This window comes from Geotrypetes seraphini, chromosome 10 (genome assembly GCF_902459505.1).
Source record: "Geotrypetes seraphini chromosome 10, aGeoSer1.1, whole genome shotgun sequence".
NCBI classification, from domain to species: Eukaryota; Metazoa; Chordata; class Amphibia; order Gymnophiona; family Dermophiidae; genus Geotrypetes; species Geotrypetes seraphini.
In genome coordinates, this window is record NC_047093.1 from 130,881,158 (window position 1) to 130,908,545 (window position 27,388).

The window sequence follows — 27,388 nt, forward strand, 5'->3', positions numbered from 1 at the left end:
TTGCTATGGATGGAAGACTCTGTCCTAAGTTCTCCTGGACTTAAGGACCATACCCTGCTCAATACTCATGGGTCTCTTCTAATGTTGAGAACCTTCCCAAACATGAGAATGATTCAAAGGTAACGCTGCCTTACCAATTCATGAGATTTTTTTTGAAGATGTGGACAATGGTGATATAGAGTGTTTGGATTTTCAGAAGGTATGTGAAAAAGCATCTCATGAGAGGACATGTAAAATTCATGGGATACGAGGCAATACTTTACTGTGGCTTGGAAACTGGCTAAAAGATGCAAAATAAAAAAAACCACAGTAGGACTAAATCTGGGGTCTCAAAGTCCCTCCTTGAGGGCCGCAATCCAGTTGGTTTTCAGGATTTCTCCAATAAATATGAGATCTATGTGCATGCACTGCTTTCAATGCATATTCATTGGGGAAATCCTGAAAACCCGACTGGATTGCGGCCCTCAAGGAGGGACTTTGAGATCCCTGGACTAAACGATCTGTTATCCACATGGAAAGAAGTCAGTGGTGCAAAGTTTATAAAGTCTCTATTGGGATTTGTGCTGTTTAATATACTCATAAATGATTTGGAGAAAGGAGCAATAATTGCACTATCAAATATGCAAGAGACAGAAATGATTCAATCATTAAAACAGCATAGGTTTGTGAGGAATTGTGGAGCAATCTTCTGAAACTAGTAGACTAGTTATCTAAACTCACAGTACTTATTTGGCAGTCTGACCCCTAGTGTTAGTACTGTGATACTACTGCTAAGGGCTGAGGCTGCTGTTTTGAAGCTGAAAGCTATGATGGCAGCAGTGTCTAGAGATCGTTCTTACCCTCCTATTGCTCACCAGGGAGACCCAGTAAGTGCCATTGAGGATAAGCACTGTGTGCATCTGAAAATAAGAGGTCAGAGGGCAATCTGAAAAGATTACTGGGGGAAAAGTGAGAGGGTTCTTTAAAAAGGGAAACTTGAAGTTGGGGGGGGGATCTTTTTTTCTTGCAGCAACGCAGAAAAGATAATACCACATCTTAAGGTGTCATTCTTTCCATGAACAACACAACTTGTGAGGTTCCACACAAGCTGCATTATTCTTCCTGCATGATACACAGGGCAGGATTAATTTGTCGAGGGCCCCTAGGCACACAAGTACACTGGGCCCCCTGCCCCGCCCCACCCCACCATGCGCCCAGGCGGAAACAGGAAGCTGCGTCAGAGGGAAGCTTTGGGCAAGCAGCACCGCTTGCAAAATTAGTTCCCGTTGCCTTTCTTACCCGCGTTGCTTACTTGTCTTACTTTCCGTCGATGGGGTGGGGGGGGCGCATTGCCGATCGATGCTGGAGGGGCCCATCGCCGTTTGGAAAAAACAATGTTGATGCCCTCCTTCATCGGGCCCCCCTGACCATTTCGGGCCCTAGGCACATGCCTACTTGGCCTATTGGTTAATTCTGCCCTGCAGGCAGGTTAATCCTGCCCCAATTAATACGGAGCTGCACTACATGCATTTGGATGTTTTGCATCTCATTATTAGTTAATGTGGGTTTGGTAAAAAACAAAACAAAACAAAAACTTCTTGCTTTAAGAGCAGATAAGGCACATTTTTGCCAATTAATATATGTTTATGTTTATTAAAATTTGATATACTGCTGGAGCAAAAAACTGTTCACAGCGGTTTACAATAAAAATGTGCCATTTATTAAATAAGGTATGTATGCTATTCTCTTAATTCTAGCCCATAATGTCAACCAGTGCAAAGTGAGGCACATGAGAAAAACTAATCCCAATTAAAGGTAAAAAAAAAAAAAAAAAGCAGAATTCTGGGTTAGGAGTCACTTCCCGAGAAAAGAATCTTAGAATCATTGTAGACAGGGGAGATATGATTCAGACGTTCAAATACTTGAAGGGTATTAACGTAGAACAAAATCTTTTCCAGAGAAAGGAAAATGGTAAAACCAGAGGACATAATTTGAGGTTGAAGGTGGCAGATTCAGGGGCAATGTTAGGAAATTATACTTTACGGAGAGGGTGGTGGATGCCTGGAATGCGCTCCCGAGAGAGGTGGTGGAGAGTAAAACTGTGACTGAGTTCAAAGAAGCGTGGGATGAACACAGAAGATTTAGAATCTGAAAATAATGTTAAATATTGAACTAAGGCCAGTACTGGGCAGACTTGCACGGTGGAGGATGGGCAGGGGAGGGCTTCAATGGCTGGAAGGGTGTAGATGGGCTGGAGTAAGTCTTAACAGAGATTTCGGCAGTTGGAACCCAAGCACAGTACAGGGTAAAGCTATGAAGAAAAATAAAAATAAAAATAAATTTAAATTGAATCAGGTTGGGCAGACTGGATGGACCATTTGGGTCTTTATCTGCTGTCATCTACTATGTTACTATGTTACTATGACAATGTGTGGTGGCCATTTTCAGCCAACTCTGCCACGGCTGCTACAAAATAGAATAGTAGAGGTTATTTAAAAAGGGATTAGGAACAAACCTGAGAATTTTATACTTTAGTAGAGGCCCATGGAACAACCACACATTGGATACTGTTCAGAGGAGGGCAACAAAAATGAAGCCACTGCTTGCCCCATTATTGGTAGCATGGAATATTGCTACACCTTGGGTTTTGGCCAGGTACTAGTGACCTGGATTGGCCACTGTGAGAACGGTCTGACCCAGTAAGGCTATTCTTATGTTCTTATGAAAGAAAAGGGTAAACTTTTCAGCATGGAGAAAAGAAGACTAAAAAGGAGATATGATAGTTTATAAAATGATGAGTGACGTGGAAAGATTAAATAGGGAACATTTGTATAGTTTTCAAATAATAAAACAAAAGGTCGCCGCAAACAAATCGTAGAAAGTATGTTTTCACACAGTACATAATTAAGCTGTGGAATCTGTTATCAGAGAATACGATCGTAATAACCCTCATAGCAGAGTTCAAAAGAAAAAGTCAATTTATTAGCTATAAGTCCTGGAAAAGCCATCGCTTATCCCTTGAAAAGAGCTATAAGAAACAAGATCTATATATTTGAGATCCAAGTTGGCTAAGTTTGGAGAGAGGACGCTGAACTTGATGGGTTTTGGTCTATTTAGCACGGTTTTTCTTATTCAGTTGTGGTCTTAGAATTAAAATTGAGGCCACTGTTTTCAGTGGAGAAGTGTACCTTTTTTTTTTTTTTTATTTAAACTTTATTGATTTTCCAAATATTGACAGTGCAATAAACAAGTATAAAAACATATAATAAAAACAATAAAAGCACATTCATTTTACAGACATATCTGGTCAATCATTTTAACCCACCCATTGACTAATCAATAACAGCACAAATATATATATTCATTCAATAACCTTCCCTTATATAAAATAATAATGCAATCCCACCCACCCTAGATGTACCGTATTTTCACTCATATACCGCGTACCCGTGTAAAACGCGCACACGGGTATAGCGCGCGGGAAACTGTAATTTATGTAAATACATTTTTATATACCGCGCACACCCCTATACCGCGCATGCCGCCCTGACTCTCCCGTCGCTGCCCGACTCTCCTTTCGCCCGCCCCGACTCTCCTCTGGCCTGCCCGACTCTCCTTTAGCCCGCCCCAACTCTCCTCTGGCCAACCCGACTCTCCTTTAGCCCGCCCCGACTTTCCTCTCCCCCTTGAAATCCTGTCCCCCCTTGAAGTCCTGTCCCCACCCTGAAAGCCTGATGCCCCCCCCGACGTCCGATTCACCCCCCCGCAGGACCGCTCGCATCCCCAGCCCGAAGGACCACTCGCGCTCGCACCCGCACCCCCACCCCGAAGGACCGCTCGCACCCCCACAGCCTCCCCCCCCATCATAAGCTGCCTACCGTCGTCCTGCTGCTTCCTCTGCCGGCGGTCCTGCCCCTTCTCTTAGCCCTGCGTCTACGCTGCTTCCTCTTCCGGCAGTCCCACCCTTTCTCTGACGTCAAAATACGGTATATATTCAAATGTGTAGAAGATAGATAGAAATATTCCATCCCACCCCCTCCCCTGGATGTGCGTGTGGAAATAAACAAAAAGTTAAGACATAGAAACAATTATAATGAGGTAATAAAAGATGTCAACGGGTTCCAAACCAGTTGAAATATATTGCCATGCCCCAACATATCAGCATTCATTTTCTCATATCTATAACTGGAGCATAAATTTGCCCACCAAAAAGGAAAATTGAGGCGATCAAAATTTGTCCAATTTTGAGTAATCATCTGCATGGGTATCCCAGTCATTATTAGGAAAAGGCTACATTTATATTGGTCCATGGGAGGCTTAATATGTAATAATATTCCACATATGAGGAGGAGTGTACCTTCACATTTTGCGATACCGGTCCACTGCCCTGAAGCTCTGCAATCAGCTTGAGGAGGCCCATCTAATACCCATCCTTCTAAGCAGCCAAATTCACAGACGGAGCCAAAGCTGAAGTTTCCCCAAGGGTGGGAGCAGTTCATGTAAACTTGAGCTGGAGCAGACAAAGTTTCACACTTTATAACTGAAAGAGAAAATTTGCCGTGTTATCGCTATCAGAATGTCAGTATGACCCAAACTGATCTTTGCATTTGAAATTCACTTCTCATCGAAATTCGTGCATCCACCATATATGCAATGTTTCGCAACAATGACTTTTCAAGAAGTCCCTGCTAAGGGCTGATGGAGACTCAGACTTATAATAAATGTTTACTCTATAAAATGATAATGTTAATGGATAGTTGCTATTTTACATATTTTTTCTTATACTGCGTATATAATTTTATGTAGCATGTATAGCTAGGGTTACCATATTTTGAGTAGTAAAAACCCGGACAGTCCTTTTACTTAATATTGATAATATTCAGAAGGATAATGATGGAATTGGAAGATATGGGATCAGTGCAATATGTTTTCTGGGTAGGAAGCTAGGATTTTAAAATGCTTTGCAAATGAATGTTATAATATCAAATGATATACTTATCCCTCCGTATTTGCTGTGATAGGGGATTAACAGAACCGCAAATACAGAAAAACCGCAAATAACTTTTTCATATGTTATTCGCTGTTTTCTATTAAAAACCATAGTGAATATGGTGAATCCGTGAAGAACATGGTGGGGGACCTGGCCTGTCCCTGAAGGAGAGGCAAAACACGGTGAAGAAAGTGCCGGGAGACGGCGGTTTTCTCTGTAAACGCTTGGAATCCGCGATTTCTCTATGCAAGCTGATGTAATTTGGGGGCAGGAGCCAGCAAGCTAACCCTGAATGCTGAAACCGCGAATACGGAGGGAGAAGTGTATTATGAATGTAAGCTTGTAAGTCGCTTAGTTCATTAAGCGGATTATAAATATTTTAAATAAATAAATAAAAGGAGGACATGTCCGGTTTTCATGGACGTCTGCTAACCCTATGTACAGTTCTATGTAACATATATGACTATATAATTCTAGAGTGATATGCTGCTTGTAACCAGCCTAGAACACTGATTTGCGAGGATTCAGTGGGATACAAGATTGCCCATAATATAACAAATTTGTGGCCCACAGACTGTTCAAAATTTTCCTGGACAATAAATATTGGAGGGGAGAGAAGTGTATAGAGAAGGATAGTTAAACGTCGGGTATTAGAATTCAGCACTGTCTGGCCAAGTTGGACCACATTTTAAAAAATATTTTACCTCACATTATTTTATTATTAGCTCAAGATTAGTAACATTCAGGTACAGCTGGTATTTCCTTTTCCCCAGAAGACTTAAGAATATAAGAGGCTCCTTGTTAGCTAGCAGTATGCAGCACGGTTAGCTACTGCTGCCAACGCTGACCCTGGATATTCAATGATGGGCCATATCCAACAATGGAACTGAATACCTGGTTTCAGTTTTGTCTGTGGCAACTTAACTGGTCAAGCTGATATATTTAGCACTAACTAGTTAAGTACTTAGCAGTTAAAGATAGGCCTGCTATTTATGCTGCCTATCTTAACTGCTAAATTTAGCCAGTTTAGCGCTGAATATTCTTGCTTAGCTGGCTAGCCACTAAGCGCTAATATTCAGGAGAGATAACCGACTAAGGGCTCGATGCACTAAAGATAGCGACTCGATCGCTGTTGGCTGATTCTCTGGCCGATTCTCCAACAGAGATCAATGGAATGACATCGAAACTGTAATTAGTGAGGAAGATTTAAAAAAAAAAACAAAAAAAACACCCCGGAAGAAAAAGAAACCCAAGAAATCACCTTGGATCTCGGAAGAAGCCAGAAAAGTAGTAGAAGAAGAAAGAAGACAAGCAAAACTATCTCAACTGCTCATGGATTATACACCCAACACATTCCTTGGATATCTGTAGTGTCTCGGCAATTGTTTTAGCTGATATTTGCCAATCTGCCAAAATCAGGTCATGGACTTGGTCAACAATTTCAGGAGTTGACACCATTTGAGGCATCTTCGTTCTCTGAAATCTCCATGCTAAAAGTTTGCACACCACTTCTTCGGTGTAGAATGCGAGGGTTATTTTATAAATAATGCACACCATTTTTTAAAAAATTTACATGTTTTATTTTTTTTTTTCAATTATTTCTTTACAATCCTTCAATATAGTCTCCCTGCTTTGCAATGACCGAATCCCAACGCCCGGGAAGCTTCATTATTCCATCCAAGACATCATATTTGCTCAGTTGCCGAATGGCTCGGATACCGGCAGAAGAAAGCTCTTCCAGAGATGCAAAATGATGTCCATGCACAGGTTGTTTCAACTCTGGAAAAAGGTCAAAGTCTGGTGGACTCATGTCTGGACTGTAGGGAGCATGAGATAACACCTCCCAGCCATATTTGAGTAGTTTTAAAATGACGACATTCCCTATGTGCTGGTGAGTGCTGTCGTGAAGAATGAGTGGCCCAGCCAAGAGCAACTGAGGTCAGGTTTTGTGCATTTTTTGCAAAAAAAATCACGATAATACACTGATGTGACACTTCTTCCACATGGAATTAGGTCTGTGATGATGATGCCTTCATGATCATAAGCAAAAATCATCATTTGTTTGACTTTTGAGCTTGTTGAAATTTTTTTGGTCGTGGGGAAGATGGAGCTCTCCACTCGTCATTGAAAAACTGCTCGAATATGGCTGGGAGTTACAGTAATCTTAAAATAAAAATAAAAACCAGAGCACTTAATCTCCTTGTTATAGATGAGCCTATCTCTTTCCAATGTAATGTTAACAATGTGAATATCAAATGCTTTTCAGAGCAATAGTATCCCTTTTATTCATGGTAATACTCCAAGCATAGAATTTGTTCCTTACCATAACTGATAGCTTACCGTACTGGCACTCTGACCCATAGAATCCTTCATCACATTTGCAGGTGCAGTTGTTAATTGTTTCTACACATTCCCCATGGCCACTGCATGATGAAGGTGTGCATGAAGCTGTCAGAAAGAAATATAGCATGTACTGTTAAAAGATGTGTAAGGTCTAGCAGTCTGGACAGATTACATAGGCAATAACAGTGTCTGGATAATTTTCAGATCACCTTCATGGCCTTAGGGATGATGTTAGATTCACCTTTGAGTATAGAATATCCAAAACACCGCTGTCAGACTAATCTTCAACCTGAGAAAATATGATTTGATTACAGACTTCATCAGGCAACTGCACTGGCTACCCATCCCGTCACGAATGACCTTCAAAACGGCATGCATCATTCACCGTATACTTTACAGAAACTCCGCGGCTCTTCTCATCCAATTCTTCTCCAAGGCATAGTCTACTTTCCGCAGAACCCTCAACAGAATACTTCTAAATCTCCGTTCCACAAAAAATCTGCAATACAAATGTGTTTTCCACTCCATGCTCACTTTTCTAGGCGTAAAAACTTGGAATGACCTTACGGAAATAACCAGGACGGAATCTAAGTACACTATATTCCGGAAGAAACTGAAAACTCTATTTGATACTTAATCACCTGTATCCTCTCCTCCCCCCTCCATCCCTCTCCCTACCACCTCCTACCCTCCTCTTCTCTTCTCCCACCCCTCCTCCCCCTTCTCCTTCCTCACCCCCCCCTTTAAGTCACCTTGAGCCTACCTAGGTATGAGCGATACAGAAATAGAAGATTAGATTAGATTAGATTAACAACCTGTTGAAGAAAACCTTTTTTAAATTCAAACAACTCTGCTTATTTCGTTCATATTTCATTGGGGGAGCATTACCAAGGGGGAAGGGGAGGGAGAGAGAAAGCATCGTAAGGGGAGATGGAGTTGGAAAAGAAGCTTTAACTTTTGGTTTCAAAGTGTGGGGCCCTTAGGAGTATAGGACACCCTTGTTGCTCCTACTTAAGGCTGACTCTAAAATTGCTGCAATCTTTGCAAATTTTCATAACCTCTGCAAAGTAGACCCCCCCAGCCCCACCCCGATGCCAGCTTCCTCCAAATGGCACAGCACAACCCCTCTAGCAACTTCCCCTTCCAACACTGTTCTAGACCCCTAGACCTATCCCCCTGACACTGTTCCATAGCCCCAAACCCATTACCCTGGATAGAATATTGCTCAAACCCCCTCCCCTAAGGCTGTCTCTGATTAGCAGTTTTAGTATTCACCTTCTCCACAGCACCCACATTGCTGCCCTGAGGTATCTCCTGGAGGGAGGGGCCCCTCAAATGTGAGTAAGAGCCGAATATGTGTTCTCTCCAACTGGATACAGGCCCTTAAACATCAAGCCCCCAGCAGGCCCTTTCACTCCCCTCTCCCACCCTCCACCCCAATCCCCATGCTTACCAGAACTCCTTGGTGTCCCTGATGCTGGCAAAATGGCTACTGAGATGTCTAGCGTTAATATCACTAGTTCTAGCTCTGGGTTTTGCCCCAGCATGTTGGATCTCTACTCAAACAATATCCTATTCGCCAGCACCAGCATGGCTGGGGACCCAATCAGGATGCTACGATGTAAGGAAAAAGCTGTTAACGGTCACTGTTTACTGATTGCAGCTGCAAAAATGGGATGGGAGTGGGACACTATCTACTAAGTTTACCTATGATGTCACCGAGTTCCTTCTTACCTGTGTAGCACAAAGCCATTTTATTTTTCATGCAGGAATCGTCATTCCATTTGCCTGCATCACTCTTCCTTTTGATGTAAATTTCGACACAATCCTCTTTTTTTCTCATGTTGTTGGGCTCACCCTTGGCCCAGTTCTCTGCTTCTGATGTCAGTGTCTTCTTTGTCCCCACCCAGGTCCAGATACCTTCGATTTTACGGATTCCAATCCAGTAGTAGGAAGGGCTGAATGGAAGGGTGCTCTCAAGATATTTAATTTCCTGTTTGTTCTGTATAGCAACAAGATCTGTATAATTGTTCTGGCAGAAGTTTCTTGCCTCCTCCCATGGCATGGCTTTTGTAGAGATGTGATATGTCCAGCAATCAACGCCTGCTGATGTCAGAATAGCTGAAAAAGTTTTTAAAAATATGATGGGAAATATGCAAATGCATGCAAAACACCTAATAACTATGTAAATTCTATAACGCAGCTTTCCGTGAGTACCACAAGTTGCATTGTAGATGGAAAAATAACACCAGGAAAAATTTATTTATTTATTTATAAAATTTCTAAACCGCTTGAACCAAAGCTGGGGTAAAGTTAAATCGAGCTATCCCCTAGTTCTTCCAATCATGAGCCCCACCCCAGTCAAGCCCCCTAACCTGTTAGCACCTTTCAGTGGAAGGAACCCCCCCCAGAAGCCCCCCTCAAATAGCCAAAGATTCCTCCTACCAATAGGGCCTCTAGACCTACCTTATAAATTCCTGGAATCTAATAGGGTCCAGGTTATTCCCCTACCTTTTCTAATACTGTGTTCACAATTATGCTGGCAACCCTAAGTGGTAAATTCATGGTACTACTGCAAAAAGATTGCTCTAACTTTACACACCTAGTTAACCAGACACCAGTCTGACTATTGACTGGTGTCTGGTTATCTTCTGAGATGCGTGTGTGACTAAATTGGCTAACAAGCCAATCAGCACAATCAATTATTGGTGTTGATTGGCAAAAATTTGGATTCGTGCAATTCCTGTATACTCATCATTCTCCCAAGCTATGCCGTTAATTTCTACCACAATCACAACTGTAGAATTATGGATTAGAGAATGACACGTTGACATAATTCATCACCATTCCCGTCCCCGCAGATAACCACGGGAAACAATCCTGTGCCATTCTTGCGTGTCTATCTCAACCTCAGTCCGTCTACATAATTCATCACCATTCCCGTCCCCGCTGATAACTGCGGGAAACAATCCTATCTCAACCTCAATCAATTTATCTCAACCTCAGTCCTTCTACATAATTCATCACCATTCCCGTCCCCGCTGATAACTGCGGGAAACAATCCTATCTCAACCTCAGTCAATCTATCTCAACCTCAGTCCTTCTACACCAACATTCTTCAATGCAAGGCTTAAGGGTCTGTGGTTGGGCCCGTTCATACTCTTGACTCTTCCCTCTCTCCTTGAATAACGACTTCGAGATGGTTTCCCGCGGTTATCCACGGGGACGGGGACGGTGATGAATTTTGTCACCGTGTCATTCTCTATTATGGATGACTGGATTCAAGCTAAAACTTAATACAGAAAAAACAAATTTTTCTATGCTATTCCTTACAAGAAGAAAAAGAAAATGGAGACAAGTATAAATTTAAATGAATTCTTGCGTCTGATTAATCCTATCATTAGGATTCTAGGGATCATTTTAGATCCAAATCGCACAATGAATTCAAATGAAGATGCTTCAGTAAGGAAAAGATTCTATATGTTGTGGAAATTACAGACTATTGGACCGTATTTTGATGTTTCTTCTTTCAGACTGTTGGCGCAGTCTTTAATTCTAAGCATTTTGGATCACTGTAATATTGTTTATTTAACAGGCTACCAGAAACATCTTTAGAGACTCCGCATTATACAAAACACGGCAGTCCGATTCATTTCTTATTAGAAAAAAATCAGATCGTGTCGCACCTTTTTTTTTTTTTTTACCACAGACTACATTGGTTAGCAGTGGCATTAAAAGGCCTAAAGTGCCTATCTTTCCCGGAGGCGCAATTCTCTATACGGCGCCATCACGTGATCAGCAGCCGCTTTTTAGGTGGCCACCAATATTGGCGCAGTATAGAGAATATGGGCCTAATTGCTTTTCTATAAAAAGCATCCAAATCGGACCACTGTTTATAGAATACAGCTCTGCATGGATTTTTTTTTTTTTTGGGGGGGGGGGCACCATTTATTGAGTCTAGTCTTTAGTGCCACTGAATATAGGAATAATTTTGAAACAGCTAGATTAGATCAGTGGTTTCCAACCCTGTCCTGGAGGACCACCAGGCCAGTCAGGTTTTCAGAATAGCCCTAATGAATATGTATAAAAGAGATCTGCATATAATGGAAGTGCCAGGTATGTAAATCTGCTCCATATATATTCATTAGGGTATCCTAAAAACCCGACTGGCCTGGTGGTCCTCCAGGACAGGGTTGGGAACCACTGGATTAGATGTTTCCAGGTATTACCAAAACATTTTCCTGAAAATTGACTTGTATATTTTTAATTGCTATTGAGTTATATTTAATCAGATTTTTCACAGATCATGCCTAAAGTCTTCTTATGCTGTACAATTCAATAAAGGCCTCTGGCAAATCCTTAAATCAAAATCAACCTGCCTGGAGAGTGGTTGTCTCGATTCAGCCACTGACATACACCTGGTTGTAGTAGCAGAGAGACATTGCAAATCTGTAGCTGACATAGCCTTAAATCAAATGTACTCTGTGTTTTCTGCTACAGCAACAAAATTGGGTAGATTAGACAAGCCTTACAATCCTTATTGGTCATCACAGTCTCCATATCAATGTACAAAAAAAAGTCTTCAGTTCAACAGATTAACTCACCCAAAAAGCAGAGAGTTGATGAATAGAATTTCATGCAGGGCCCTAGATTCTGGCAGTTTGGATATTCTTTGGAATGGTCCCTGTACCTGCAAATCTACAAGGTAAAATGTCCTGTAATGGTCTGAGATTTGACTGTAAATACATTTACATCTCCTGCCAAACTCAATTCAGAGAAGTTCCTACGTGTATAGAAACACTTCGCATAGGTACGGTAATAGCATTTGGATCTGTAAGATGTAACACCTCCTTTTTCACTGAAAGGGTGGTTGATCGCTGGAATAGTCTTCCACTTCAGGTTATTGAGGCCAGCAACGTGCCTGATTTTAAGGCCAAATGGGATAGACACGTGGGATCTATTCACAGAGAAAGGTAAGAACATAAGAACATAAGAACATAAGAAGCGCCATCTCCGGATCAGACCTTCGGTCCATCAAGTCCGGCGATCCGCACATGCGGAGGCCCTGCTAGGTATTCACCTGGCTTATTTTATAGCCAACCATATCTTTATATGCCTATCTCAAGGAGATATGCATCTAGTTTGCTTTTGAAACCTAGGACTGTCGATTCCGCAATAATCTCCCCTGGGAGAGTATTCCAGATGTCAACCACTCTCTGTGTGAAGCAGAACTTCCTGACATTAGTCCTGAACTTGCCCCCCCTTAGCTTCATTTCATGTCCTCTTGTCCGTGTCAAATTGGACATTGTAAATAATCTTCTCTGCTCTATTTTGTCAATTCCTTTCAGTATTTTGAAGGTCTCGATCATATCCCCACGCAGTCTCCTTTTCTCAAGGGAGAACAATCCCAGTGTTTTAAGTCGATCCTCATATTCCAGTTTCTCCATACCCTTCACTAGTTTAGTTGCTCGTCTCTGCACCCTCTCCAGCAGTTTTATATCCTTCTTTAGGTAGGGAGACCAATGTTGGACGCAGTATTCCAAGTGGGGTAGGGGAGGGTCATTGGGGTGGGCAGACTAGATGGGCCGTGGCCCTTATCTGCTGTCTGTTTCTATGTTTCTCCTTGCAATACTTCCCTAGCAAAATTTCAGGAGAGAAATAAAAGCATTCTAGAAAAAATTTAAGAATTAAAATTACTTGAATGAAACATAAGGCTAGATTCACTAAGCAAACCGATCATGTACCGATCGGTTTGCGATCCGATTTCCCTCCGACCCGATTCACTAATCTGTGTACCGATCTGATTCCGATCTGTGCATTCAAATGAGGGGAAACGGCATGCAAAGTAGGCAGGGACACAATTCACAAAAAAAAAAAAAAAAAAAAAGAGGGACACCAACTGGGCTGACCGATCCAAAAATAAGCGACTGCTGAGGACCAGTTGCTCAGGTCCTTTCCGACCGCCCTGCCTTCTGCCACCCTGCTCTCTGCCCTGCTTCTCTGCTCTCAGCCCCATCTCCTGCTCTCGCCCTGAATCTCTCCTGCCGCCCCGACTCTCCTGCCCATCCCCGCGGTGCAAAGCCTGTGTTTTTAACCTGCGGGCTTTAAAGCGGGTTAAAGCCATGGGCTTGCAAAGAAAATTTTAAAAAAAGTTTTCTGCTCTGCTGAGCACGGAGGGCCAGCGCATGCACAGACCATCTACATCCAAGGAAGATGGTCTGCTCGAGGATCGCTCTCCAGCGATCCGTGCGGTTGGTGGGGGGGGGGACGTGCCAACAATTGCCCCCATTTGCAGGCAGTAGTGAATTTGTCGGCCTGCATGAAATTGGACACGGATCAGCCACGGAAAGGAAGATTAGTGAATTTAGCCCTTAGTGCCTCTGAATATTCTTATATAACAGCCTCTTCACTATGCAGATAGAGCTGAGGTGAAGCATAAGGTAGAGCCAGAGCAATCTTGGAACTTATCTAGCTTTGGCAATATTCAATTTGCTATCTGAATAACTTATCCGGATAGCATGAGATAGATAGAAGGCCCTTTTCTCCTGAGGAAGCTCAATGAAGTGAGCTTCAAGATTCTTGTCAAGGAAGGGTTTATTGCTTGATGTCTGATGCCTCAGACCACGGGCCGGTAGTATTGTTAACAGCTGTGATTGGAAGCGTTGGTTCGGCGAGAGGAAGCAGTGAGAGGTGTGGCCAATAAGCGGGGCAAAGAAATATGATCACGTCACCCCTCTCTTAATCAACGCTCATTGGCTGCCAATCGAACACAGAATTCATTATAAAATTTTACTTTTAACATTTACAACCAGAATGAACAACCAACCTGATTTTATTAACGGTCTTTTAATCCCGTATGTAACGTCAAAATCCCTCCGTTCCACTTCTCAAAATCTTTTAGTTATGCCATCATTAAAATCAATAAATACTTTACGCACCAACAACTTTGCTGTCACCGCCCCTTCCCTTTGGAATTTGCTGCCTATATATCTCCGTAACGAATCAGATATAAAACTATTTAAAATAGAATTAAAAACATTTCTATTCCGAGACGCTTTTTGTTAAATGCCCTTTTTTTTTTTTTGACAATCTTTTTACCTAACCTACTGTTTTAGCCTTTATGACTTGCCTATCCTATATTTATTGTAGTTCTTCCCCATCTGTCCTTTTGTTGCCGTATGTTTGTGTAAGTCACTTGTCTTCCCTGTTTTAATATGTTTAACCTGTTTTTGTGTAATTTTATTATGTTAACCGCTTAGAAATTGGATTAAGCGGTCAAACAAATCTTTAATAAACTTGAAACTTGAAACCTACTTGCCCTTGATGAACTCTGAAAGATACTGTCTGTGAGACTCTACATTGGATGTGCTTGAGGGACAACTACAGGAGGAACTCTGTATTTTGGATGTTGTTTCATGAGCACCGGATTATCAACACTGGATTACGGACAATGGGTGTAACCAGGAGGTTTTGAAAGCCCATCCTCAGTCTTCCGTTAAAGCGCTCCAACTATACACAGCTAAGTACTTGGCTTGATGTGATTTTTCCTGTTTTTGGCTTTTGCTTTTTGTGGCTGTTGTTTTTTTGTGTGACCGCGTATTCACACACTGTGCTGTGTGCTGTTTGGCACCAAAAGTTATATGCTCTGTAACCGAGGCTGCACAGGTTTTTCTCTCGCTGTGAGTTTTTCACTGTGGCGGATCCCGATGGCAAGAGGAGCCCATGATTGATTTATCTGAGCCTGTGTGGCTTCTTTAGGCCTGGAAAGTGAAAACTTCTTACCGCTAGTGCCTGGATGCCCTAATAATATTTCTGAGGCTCGTTTTAGTAAAGAGATTTTTAAGTAGTGGTGCAGGACTCAGCACAGTGTGTGTAATTTGTCAAGTTATAAATGAATTATTGGTGATATATTTGACAAATACACCTTAAATTAGTATTGCAAGGAAAATTGCATAGATAGAAGGCTGTCATGAGTTATCTGCATAAGTTATCCTGATAGCAGACTGAATGTTGCCACTCTCCAGATAAGTTCAAGCACTGATTGTCTTGTCTATAGTCTGCCCCAGGCATTACACAGATAGTGGAGGTGAATGTCGGGATATTTTTGGACAGCCGCAACCAGCATTTAACAACAACAAAAAAAAAATCTGCTGAATATTGACCATGGGTGGAAAGAAATAACAAATTAAATGGAAGCAAGCTGAGGGCTAAAGATCAATGGAGATGGATGTAGGGGAAGAGCTGAAGAAAACTGTAGGGGACAGAATGGACTGGAGACCCTGGAAAGAGAGTTAAGAGAAGACAGAGGAAAGTAGAAACCAGATACTGAAACTAACATGATTAGAAAAAAAAAGTGACAAGACATTGAAGGAAGTAAGAAGAACTTTATTTTTAGTGTAGTAATCTGAATATGTCCATTATATATATTTTAGAGAATGACACAGTGACAAAATTCATCACCCTCCCCGCAGATAACCGCGGGAAACCATCCCATTCCATTCTTTAGTGTCTATCTCAACCTCAGTCCTTCGACACCAGCATTCTTCAATGCAAGGCTTGAGGGTCAGTGGCTGGGCCCATTCATACTCTGATTCTTCCCTTTCTCCTTAAAGAATGACATGGAGATGTACATCGCTTAGTATTTTATGTATAAGCGATTCATCAAATTTCGAATAAACTTGAAACTTGAGATGGTTTCCTGCACTTATCCATGGGGATGGGAACGGTGATGAATTTTGTCACCGTGTCATTCTCTACTATCTTTATACAGTATTTGGCATAGTTCGAGATGCTACATCTCTTTCTGTTAGTCTAGGATTGTAATATATACAGAGTCCAGCTTCTTGGACTTTCAGTTTACGTTTTAGTTTGTGGTTACTTATTCTTGTACAATCCCTCTGGAGCCTGAACTAGCGGGTAATGCATCCATTCCAGCCTTGGCTGCAGAACTTAAAAATAAAACCAACCCCCTCTGTGAGGTCACCTGTGCGGCCACTTCCCTTGAGGTTCAGTTTGATTCTGCAGCCTTGCAGAGAACTTCTAGTTTTCTTCTGCTTGTGATTTTATTTCTCAATTCCTAGTCTTTTATTTTCTTCAGTACCGCGGGTTTGCCCTCGTGCTGCGGATCAACTCTGTGCGAGTTTATACTTCAATGGGAGATTGCAGACATTTTAAAGTTTGTCTGCTTCTGGAGGGTGCTCTGTAAGCCTGAAACTGTAGTTAGCCCTCTGGGCAGCCTGCAGATTGGATCGGGTCTCCAGGATCGGGAGCCATCTCTCCCCTGGTTTGTCCGCAAAGGAGTAGAGCGCAGGCTGCTGCAGTTCTGAGGAGGTACGCCGGGATCGGAACCGCGTCACTTGTCTTCCCTGATTTCCCTGAGGGGTCCTGGTGGTCATGATCTGAGGTGGCAGGGAAGTTGAGGCGGCCAGAAGATCTGAAATTCCAGTTTAATCAGCTCCTGAGGTACTGATCTCCTTGCTTGCACTGTGTAATGCTGGCTGCCATTGTGATGCAATGCAGCACATGTATCTGTGTTGTTTGTGAGTCACAGAGTTTGCCGATTTTGGGGAGTCCTCAAATCGGGGTTTTGGGGGGTTTCCCTGCATGCCCTGGTCCCCCCCCAGCCTGTAAAATTCTAAAATCGCCGTTTTTAGCGTTTTCCTGTGTTTTTAACGGCCGTTTTTCTGTCAAAATTGGCACCCCCGGTGGCCATCTTGGATTTTCTTAAAAGTTTTTAAAAGTATATTTTTTGGACTTAGAAGCTTTGTTTTTGCTCCAAACTTCACAGATGGTCACCTCAGGACAGGATGGCATGGATTCATGCCAAGTCGTGAACATTGGCCCATGACTTGGCAACTAAGTTTCAATGCCAAAAAGTGTAAGGTCATGCACCTTGGCAGCAGAAATCCATGCAGATCTTACACCCTAAATGGTGAGACCTTAGCAAGGACTACAGCAGAACGAGACTTGGGGGTAATCATTAGTGAAGACATGAAGACTGCCAATCAAGTGGAGAAAGCTTCATCCAAGGCTAGACAAATGATGGGTTGTATCCGTAGAAGTTTCATCAGCCGGAAGCCCGAAGTCATAATGCTGTTGTACAGATCCATGGTGAGACCTCATCTGGAATATTGTGTACAATTTTGGAGGCCACATTACCAAAAAGATGTGTTGAGAGTTGAGTCGGTTCAGCGAATGGCCACCAGGATGGTCTCGGGACTCAAGGATCTCCCGTATGAGAAACGGCTGGTTAAGTTGCAGCTATACTCACTCGAGGAGCGCAGAGAGAGGGGAGACATGATTGAGACAATCAAATATGTCACGGGCCGTTCGAGGTGGAAGAAGATATCTTTTTTCTTAAAGGACCCACGGCAACAAGAGGGCATCCATTGAAAATCAGGGGTAGGAAACTTCATGGCAACACCAGGGAAGTATTTCTTCACCAAAAGTGAAGATCATTGGAATGATCTTCCACTGCAGGTAATCGAGGCCAGCAGCGTGCCAGATTTAAAAAAAAAATGGGATAAGTATGTGGGATCTCTTCATAGAGGGAATTAGGAGGGTGGGTCATTAGAATGGGCAGACTTGATGTGCCGTGGCCCTTTTCTGCCATCATTTTCTATGTTTAGAAGCGGCGGATGGCGGCTGGATTCGCGGCCGTTTATCCCGTGCACCACAGGCCATGAGGGGGGTGAGACGTGAGCAGATCCCGTGTTCCCCTCCTCCTGAGAGGCCCTAATGCCCTTTAATTCTACCGGAGTCATGATTGCTGCATTTGGGGTGCCTAAACTGGGCGCGGATGGTGATTTTGTGAAATGCAAGGACAATTTCGGGAAAAAAATCTCCTCAGTCTGCTAATCCTGTGAGATTTGAGACGCACAGAGCGGTTCCGGCCGCCGGTGACTGTTTTTCTCCAGATTTTGGGGCTCTGAGGTATCTGACTGTAAAAACCCCCACAAAAACTAGGAGTAAAAGGGGCTTTGCCTGTTTCTCCCATCTTCCTAGAGAAAAATATGCCGCCAGGTCTCTGGCGGGGGCCCCCCCCAATTCGGGGGGCGGCTTTCGGCCTTCCTTCTGGAATGGCAAATGGTAATCTCGGCCCAGTGAGTCCTTGTTGTGCTCAGGTAAGACCTTTGACTACAGTTTTTTTCTGGCCTCCACCGGAATTCTTCTGTGAGAATTCCGGACAGGGCCAGCCAGGTGCGAGCCACAGTACACAGGTTGCTGGATCAGGCAGCTATAGATCCTGTCCCAACGGGAAACTGGGGCACTGGGAGATATGCCCTTTACTTCATCATGCCAGTGAAGGACTCTGAAGATTGCTGACCAATTCTGGACCTAAAGGCAGTGAACGCCGTCCTTTGAGTTCCACGTTTCCGGCTGTATGCGGCATATAAATTTTTTAAAATAAATAAATAATTAATAAATAAAATGTTCTTTCTAAAGTGAAAACCACAGTGTAATTTATAACACCAAAATAAAATTAGTGATAATATTGCATTGTGGTTTTGTAAGCAGCACTGTGTTTCTTGTGTCCTCCGTTTCTTCTCTGGTGCACAAGCATTGTGGGTCTCTTGTTATTTTGTGCAGAATCTATATTTACATGTAACACTGTGCTGATCCAGTTTGCTTGTCAGACTGCTTTTCAATACAAAATGTCAAAGTGGTTTACAAAACAGCCAAAATTAATCACCAAAGAAGAGAAAGAAACTCTACTCGTGACACTATGACAGGAAAGCATAGGGAAGAACAGGGATGCAAGGAAAGGAGAAGGAGAAGGCTGATACTAAAGAAGCTGTAAGGATAAGGCTGATACTAAAGAGGCTGTAGAGAGAGAAAGATGAGTTCTGCAAACTACTGACCTCCATCCACACCCTATACAACAATAAAGGCCATGGAGAAAAAGATGCATTTTATGATCCGAGCAAAATATTTTGTAGGACACTTTGGTTAGAAGGTGTAATGGTAGCTTATTCTATAAGGATGTGGCGAGGAAAAAGAAGGCAGAATGCCTTGTACATTCTATCCTGGTATAAACATTGTGGATCAACTACAGGCGGTTGTGCATTTAAATGATCCTATTCTATAACATTGTGCCTAATTTCTGGGAACCCCCCTGATCTGCTCATGCCCCTCCCATGGCCACACCCACTTTTGCGTTCCACACTTTAAAAATTAGGCATACATTATATAGAATAGGGCGGAGGGCAGATCTGTGCGCAAACCCAAATGAGTGTCAAATCGGCTCTAATTATTGATTGATAACGGCTCATTAACGAATTCGCTTGCAAGTGGATCTAGGATCCGCATCCAAATTTAGGCAATCTATACAGAATCTGAGGGTAAGTGTACAGATGGATGCAACGGGAGGCTAGAGAAACTGGGCCTCTTCTCCCTTGAAAAGAGGAGACTGAGAGGGGACATGATCGAAACATTCAAGATATTGAAGGGAATAGACTTAGTAAAGACAGAGAGATTGTTCACCCTCTCCAAGGTGAAGAGAATGAGAGGGCATGCGCTAAAATTGGAAGGGAAAAGATTCTATACAAATGTAAGGAAGTTCTTCTTCACCCAGAGAGTGGTGGAGGTCTGGAACGCTCTCCCAGAGGCTGTTATAGGGGAAATCACCCTTCAGGGATTCAAGATAAGGTTGGATAAGTTCCTACTGGAACAGAAAATACGCAAATAAGGCTAGACTCAAATGGGGCACTGGTTTTTGACCTAAGGGCCGCCGTGGGAGCGGACTGCTGTGCACGATGGACCACTGGTCTGACCCAGCAGCAGCAAATCTTATGTTCTTATGTTCTTCATAGAATTTGGGGGATAGTTTAAAACCAGCACCTACTTGGCCTCCGAACATAGGACTGCTGTTTGAGGGTAATTTTATAATAGGTTGCCTAGTTTTAAACAAAAAACTTATGCAATTAATGACCAAATGTTCAGTGATCCAACAAACAGATAGGATGGCTGAAACTTGCCTCAGAGACAGCGAGATAACTGATCTACTCATCTTTAAGCAATGGCTCCTCTGACTAGTTTTGACTGCCAGGAAGATTGCAATTGTAGCATCATGTTGTATCAGTCTTAATTTTCCTTATAATGACCCCTGGGGCAGCTAAGCATTGTGCTCCGCCTCGACACCTTCTTATCTCTTGCGCAGAAAAGAATTTACAGCATCAGAACTTCTTGCTTCAGTTTTTCCTGTCAGGTGCCCTTTTGATCACAGTTCTTTCTATAACAAGAAATCAAGTTTCCCAACCTCCTCTTGCACAGCACTGCTCTCCGGCTGCAGTAATATTTATTTATTTAAAAATTTATATACCGCATAAAAACTATGCGGTTTACAAAATTGCATAAAACAAAAGGAATTGACCCCAAAATATCCACAAAGAAGAAAATCCAGAGAAAACCAAAAAAAAACTCTGTGGAGTGACGATGTTCCTAAATGGACTTTATTTGAAAGTGTCAAAGTTCCAAAGGTCCACTGAAATCATCCACATAAAATAATTCCATCCACATAAAAGTGAATCATCCACATAAGAGCCTTAAAGGACCTAGTCCACTAGGGATACAGAACCCAACACGGTCCACGATTCGACCAAAAGTCTTCTTCAGGGGTCCCTGGGGGTCCTATAAAGGTGAGTACGTGGGAAACAATTGTGTGGTGAGCTGGAAGTGAGACACTGGTTGCATTTGGAACTTTGACACTTTGACACTTTCAAATAAAGCCACTTTCCAAACTCTTGTGAATCACACTGAAATCCTTAAGACTTGGCTACAACACAAGTCTATAACCACCCAAAATAGGTAGCATAGAGAGGAACTAGGGGTCTCAAGCGCTCACAGCTAAAAGCCCAATATTTTTATCAAGGCTAGTAACTATACGGTGAGCTATCATCGGTCCCGTATGAATTTTTTAATACTTTTTATACTTTTTTTAAATGATTTAGTAATCTAGTGATCTGAATTTCTTATGCATTACTCTCCCATTATAGTTAGAAGTACTTAGCTTCAGTGTTCTTAACGACGGAAGATCTCCGTTTCGCTCCTATCATTTTAACAAGAGCTTCATCAGGACAAGCGCCAAAAGCAAGTTCATTTAGGAACATCGTCACTCCACAGAGTTTTTGGTTTACAAAATTGCATGCATACATATTAAAAACACTCTCTTGCTTTCTGGTGTGCTGCAGGCATCACTAAAATCTGGCTTCCTACCCCTAGCAGTAATTTAAAGATAGGCCGCTTAACAGATGCATCCCTCCCCCCTCTCCCCCCCCCCCCCCCCACACACACTCCTTAGGAAGCCCCATTGTACTATAAAGTGATCTATTGATATACTTTCCTGTTTGGGGATAGATTCACTAAGGGCACGGATTGGATCCAATCCGTGAGGGACCTGATCCGATCTCTGTCCGGGGGCCTGATTCATGAATCGCCCTCACGCAAATGAGGGTTATTGGAATCACGCCCGCAACCGGGCACCCGGATCGCTCTGTAGCGATCCCGATGCACGCGCAGACCATCTGTAGATGAGTCAAAGAGCAGTGACTTTTTTAAAAAAAACTTTGTGTCCAGCGAGCCTGTGGTTTTAACCTGCTTTAAACCCGCAAGCTAAAACCACGGGCTCACACTGCAGGGGAAGGCCAGGGCAACGCTTGGGGCAGGGAGAAGGCAGTGAACGACTGGTCCCCAGCCAACCCAGTCGGTGTTGCAGGGTTTTTGTTAGTGAATCGCCGCCTGCCTACATTTCAATGCTGTTCCCCCTCATTTGCATGCGAATCAGAGGATGATTGGGACAGAGGTTAGTGAGAGGAAAAGTTTAGTTAGATATTAGAAGTAATAGTCATCCTTTTTTTTTTCTGGAGGGGGGGGGGATTTGTTTCACCTCAAACTAGCCAATGTTTGGCCCAGCCCTGGATTTGCTCTTATGCATCCCACAGCATTGTGAAACACATTGGGGTTGATATTTAGTCAGACTTATCCAGGTAGGAATGACTCCTACCAAGATGATTCCTGCTTACCAGGGTCATACCCAGATTTTCAGAAGCATTACCTGTACAATGCTGCTGAAAATCTGGACAGATCACGTTAGTACTATCTGGGTAGTGCTGGAGTGATCTCTGGGTGGAGCTAAAGCAGAGCTGGAACTTACAGGGCGAGTGGCAATATCCTGTCCACAGAAGGCTAAATATCACCCTCTTTAGTGGCATTGACTTAAAGTAAATTGACTACAAATTAGAGAGATAAATTTCTTTGTAATCTGTGACAATAATTACTATATATTCATGTAATCACAGCTATAATCCGATTAGAAATTTTTTCCATTTATAATTGTGCAAAATGCATTATATATAATATATTTGTGAAGTGCTCAGACCAAGAAACCCATGTAATAGTGATGTCACTACAATGAGGTTTACTAGGGGACCATCATCGCCTTCACAAGTCCCCTGCCCTCCCTATATACTAAAACCTATCTTGTAAGTGCATCTAGCTTGTAGTACTTATCTGTATTAGGGATCAATTAACGATGTTGACTCTCATTGGTGACTTATTGAAAATAAAGTGCAAGTGCTTCAGTAAAATCCTGAATGTTTTTTTCTTTTCTGATTAAATTCCCGTCCCTCCATGGGTTTCTTGGTCTGAGCACTTCACAAATATATTATATATAATGCATTTTGCACAATTATAAATGGAAAAAATTTCTAATCGGATTATAGCTGTGATTACATGAATATATTGACTTAAAGTAACAAATATAGTAAAATAACCAAATATAGATTTACAATCATGGCGCTTGTACAAAAATAGAAAATTGTCTAGAGAATAATGAAACACTTTAAAGCATAAAGTAAATATAAAACTGTCAGAATGAAGCTCCCCGTCCATAATAATAAAAGGCTAAGCGCGCGCATGAGCTTTTCAAAAATCATGATGCCTGGTGGCGTGAGGTGTGCTTCTGTGTCACACCTCACGGCGCCTGCGCTAGCTGGAGGCGCGTGCTCCGGAGACTCCTCCCTCCCGCTGCCGCTGCTCTTCAAAGCGGCCTGCTGAGGTTCGCCAGCCGCTGTAGCCAACCTCGCAGACCGCTCTCCACCTTCCCGATGCAGATAAAAAAGGAAATCCGGGTAGGACGGAGGCTGCGATCGGCAGCGACTGCTGCTACTCCTCCAGCCGCCTAGCTCCTCTCCGCTGGCCCCGGACGGCAGCCCCCTCCACCCCGTCCTGATCACGAGGGAGACCGGGCAAGGGAAAGGGAAGAAGCGTCTCTAGCACCCGTTAATGTAACGGGCTTAAAGAGCTAGTTTTGAATAATTTGATACTTTTTAAGTCAAAGGAGAGTCAAATATTTACACATTACCTAAAACTCAAAGACAGCTTTTCTTCAAGTTGCAGTACAAGAGACTCACTTTGCAGACTTCAATAGTCTGTCCACCTCTCTGACCTAAAATAGAGTCTTAAACTAGCTAGGAGTCCCTCCATCTCCATCTTAAGCTTAGGTTCAGCCTGGTAAGTCTCTCCATCTTTCTAGTCTATAATGGTGACTTGCATGTCACCATTATAGACTGATTCCATCTCCCCCCCCCCCCCCTCTCTATGTCCTGTGATTGACTCAATTTGGTCATAAGTCTTTGCCTCTCTGACCTGTTTCGTTGCTCCAGCTTTGCCGCTCTTTGGTTGCTCCATTTCTCTTTATCTGGTGCCTCCTTGCTTTGAATTTTCTGCTCTCACAGCTTTGAAATTCTTTGCTCTTTTCAGATTCCTGTCTCCTTGTGCCCGTTCACAGAATTACCTTGATTCTGAAAGAGGTCCTCTTGATGCTGCTAAACCTTTCCACCCTGTACTGTGGTGCTTAGCAGCGGCTCCTCCCCTAGAATTTCCAAAGCATGCCCTTCTTACACAATGATTTAATTCTAGTCTTTTAGCAGTCAAATAAGTTTTGGAAGGTCTGTGATGTACTGTGACATCCAGGATAGGTGATATCTGAAAACAGTTGATTATAAGAACTGAGGTCAGACGTTGAAGCCAGAGAAAAAATAAAATTCAATTGTCTAAATCAGTGACAATGAAAATCTAAGCTGTACGGCTAGATTAACTGCTGCCTTACAATTTATAACTGCATGCATGTGTGGACTATTAAAGGTTTTCAAATATAAAATATTTTAAGCAGAACTATAATTTGGGACATACAAGTTTTCTTGATAAAACAATATGAATACACTCAAATTTTCAAAAGTGTGTGTAGTGTCACAGGGTAGGCCCTGCGACTGAGCCGGGTAGTGAAAGGACGCCTATGACTAGGTCTAGGCAGGGAAAAATACTCTCCCAAGAAGATAAAACACTACCCACACCAACACCTCAGCCCAGAACTACAGCCAGACAAGGAGGGTTCAGTGAAGAGCAAGGAAGTACCTATTTGTTTTTGCCGGAATTAGAGAAGGGGAACAATGGGTAAGCGGAACTAAAAGTACTCAGGATATTGTTTCTAGAGGGAGGATGCACCACACGTCTCCTATCATTCATGGGGGACACAATTCCAGGCAACACCAAGAACATTCCAGTCCTCAATTTAGTCAGGAACAAGTCACACCTGTTGCTCATTATCCTGAGGCTTATAGGGACCAGCAGCAGTGCTCAGAAAGGAGGCAGCCACTGAACCAACCTACACTGGAGAGGAAACAGAATGGAGACAGGAGACCAGTTCCAAGGACATGCAGCAGCATACCTCAGCCTAACACCCAGGTCAGATCTAACTTTATGGAAGCTGAGATGTTAGAGGAATTCAGGAGGGAAGCTTCAGATAACGAAGACCTTTTAGACCATGAGGAAGTCATGGACTTCAAAGAGGGCAATGTTGATTCTGACCAGTGGGATATGGAAACCGATGGGGTTTAAAGGAAGTTAGGCTGAGACTGGTTGTGCTAGTTAAGGGGCTGTCTGTCTCTGTAACCTTAAGGCAAAAGAAAGGTTAGCAGCTTGTGAGGGTTCCTTGCATTCCTTTTGAGCAAGAACCACAGAGTTTCTGGGCTGTGGCAATTAGCACTGCATGGCCTTGGCAGTAGTTTGGAGACCATTTTCCTTTTGGGGTTTTTTTTTCCATAGACTGGATTGTGGGTCCTAGGCAGGGGAGGGTCATTAGGGTGGGCATACTGGATGGGCTTTGGCCCTTATCTGCCGTCGATTTCTATGTTTCTATGTAGTTGGGAGGGACCACAGCCAATGGTCATTGTGGGAGGAGGTCCCTTCTGCCCTGAGCTCTGCATCCAAAGAGTTCAGAGGCGGATCCAGTCTAAAGCTGCCAGAAGTGATTGTGAGCAAGAGACTGTATCAAACTGCATGAAAGTAGTTTGGAATAGCACTGGAATAGCAAGAGCCATTTTGAACTATATCTGGGAAATACAAGTTTTTCTTTTTGAACTGTGAATGCAATTGTGGGTTTTGAAAGCTGAAGTTCCTATTGGAATAAAGAATTTTGTGTTGGAAGCAAAGCTGGGTGTTTCTATTTGATCCACCAACTCCAATTAGTACTGATAATCCACTCGATAAACACCGTGTGCTCTGGGCTCTTTCGGCCACTCCCGCTGAGGTGCAGCCCGGCCTGGTGATACACGGTGACAATATATAAGAACAAATCCTTCCCTACTGGATTCATACCATACTGGATTTCAGAGAGAACATAATACAGAATCCCTCCTTTTTTCTGTTCTAGACTTAGACCATTGTTCTTGGTTGCCATTCATGCACTTAATCATTCATTTCTCTTGTAGAGCCTACAGTATTTTGGTTTGTCAGGTACAGTGTATTCATAGTGAAACATAAGCAGTGCCTCTGCTGGATCAGACCAGAGGTCCATCACGCCCAGCAGTCCGCTCATGCAGCAGCCCATCAGGTCCAGGACCTGTATAGTAATCCTCTATCTATACCTTTCTATCCCCTTTTCCTTCAGGAAATTATCTAATCCCCTCTTGAACCCCAATACCCCGTACTCTATCCTATCACACCCTCTGGAAGTGCATTCCAGGTATCCACCAACCTTTGGGTGAAGAACTTCCTAGCATTGGTTCTGAATCTGTCCCCTCTAGTTCTTGTAGTTTTTGAAAGTTTGAAGAATCTGTCCCTCTCCACTTTCTCTATGCCCTTCATGATCTTGTAAGTCTCTCATGTCCCCACTAAGCCTCCGCTTTTCCAGGGAAAAGAGCCCCAGTTTTTCTAATCTTTAAGAAAGGTTTGGACAATTTCCTGGAGGGAAAGTCCAAAGTCTGTTATTGAGAAAGACATGGGGGAAGCCACTGCTTGCCCTGGATCGGTAGCATGGAATGTTGCTACTCTTTAGGTTTTGGCCAGGTACTAGGGACCTGGATTGGCCACCATGATAACGGGCTACTGGGCTTGATGGACCACTGGTCTGACCCAGTACGGCTATGCTTATATTCATTTGTGCCCACAAGCTTTATTCACATTCGTGAAAAAGTCCCTTAAAGTATAACATTCCTCCCAAATGTCTGTGTGTTCATCCCTCAAAGTATGAGATGAGTTTCTGACAGAGCTTGAAAAGAAAATCTTTGTGTATAATTGGTTAAAAATCATCATTTATCTGTCTGCATTGAAGGTTCATAGACAACGGCGCGAAAGACAAAAGCTCGCGCCGACAATTGAGCGCAGCGTGTGCCGCCGCGCCGCTCTAAATTACAGTTTTTAGGGGCTCCGACAGGGGGTTTTGTTGAGGAACCCCCCCCAGTTTACTTAATAGACATCGTGCCGGCGTTATGGGGGGTTGTAACCCTCCACATTTTACTGTAAACTGAACTTTTTCCCTAAAAACAGGGAAAAAGTGAAGTTTTCGGTAAAATGTGGGGAGTTACAACCCCCCACAACGCCCCCACAACGCGGCGCGATGTCTATTAAGTAAAGTGGGGGGGGGTCCCCCCCACCGCCCCCCCCCCCCCGTCGGAGCGCTAAAAACAGTAATTTAGAGCGGCGCGCGCTGCACTCAATTGTCTGGGCGCGCCTATGTCCCGGCGCGCTTTTGACCTGACACCGCATTGAAACTGAATGGGAACAGTTGTGACTACCATC

General features: G+C 43.1%; 1 protein-coding gene across 1 annotated transcript in view; it reads right to left on the minus strand.

Annotated features, from left to right (window-relative positions):
* The window catches only part of SELP (selectin P), a 169,510-nt gene that overhangs the window by 127,223 nt on the left and 14,899 nt on the right, over positions 1 to 27,388 (minus strand). Inside the window, exons 13-16 of the mRNA XM_033962306.1 lie at positions 20,157 to 20,208; positions 9,047 to 9,433; positions 7,310 to 7,417; positions 4,337 to 4,519 (exon numbers count right to left, since the gene is read on the minus strand). Coding sequence (XP_033818197.1) covers positions 4,337 to 4,519; positions 7,310 to 7,417; positions 9,047 to 9,433; positions 20,157 to 20,208 — 730 coding nt within the window. The remainder of the gene's footprint in view (positions 1 to 4,336; positions 4,520 to 7,309; positions 7,418 to 9,046; positions 9,434 to 20,156; positions 20,209 to 27,388) is intronic.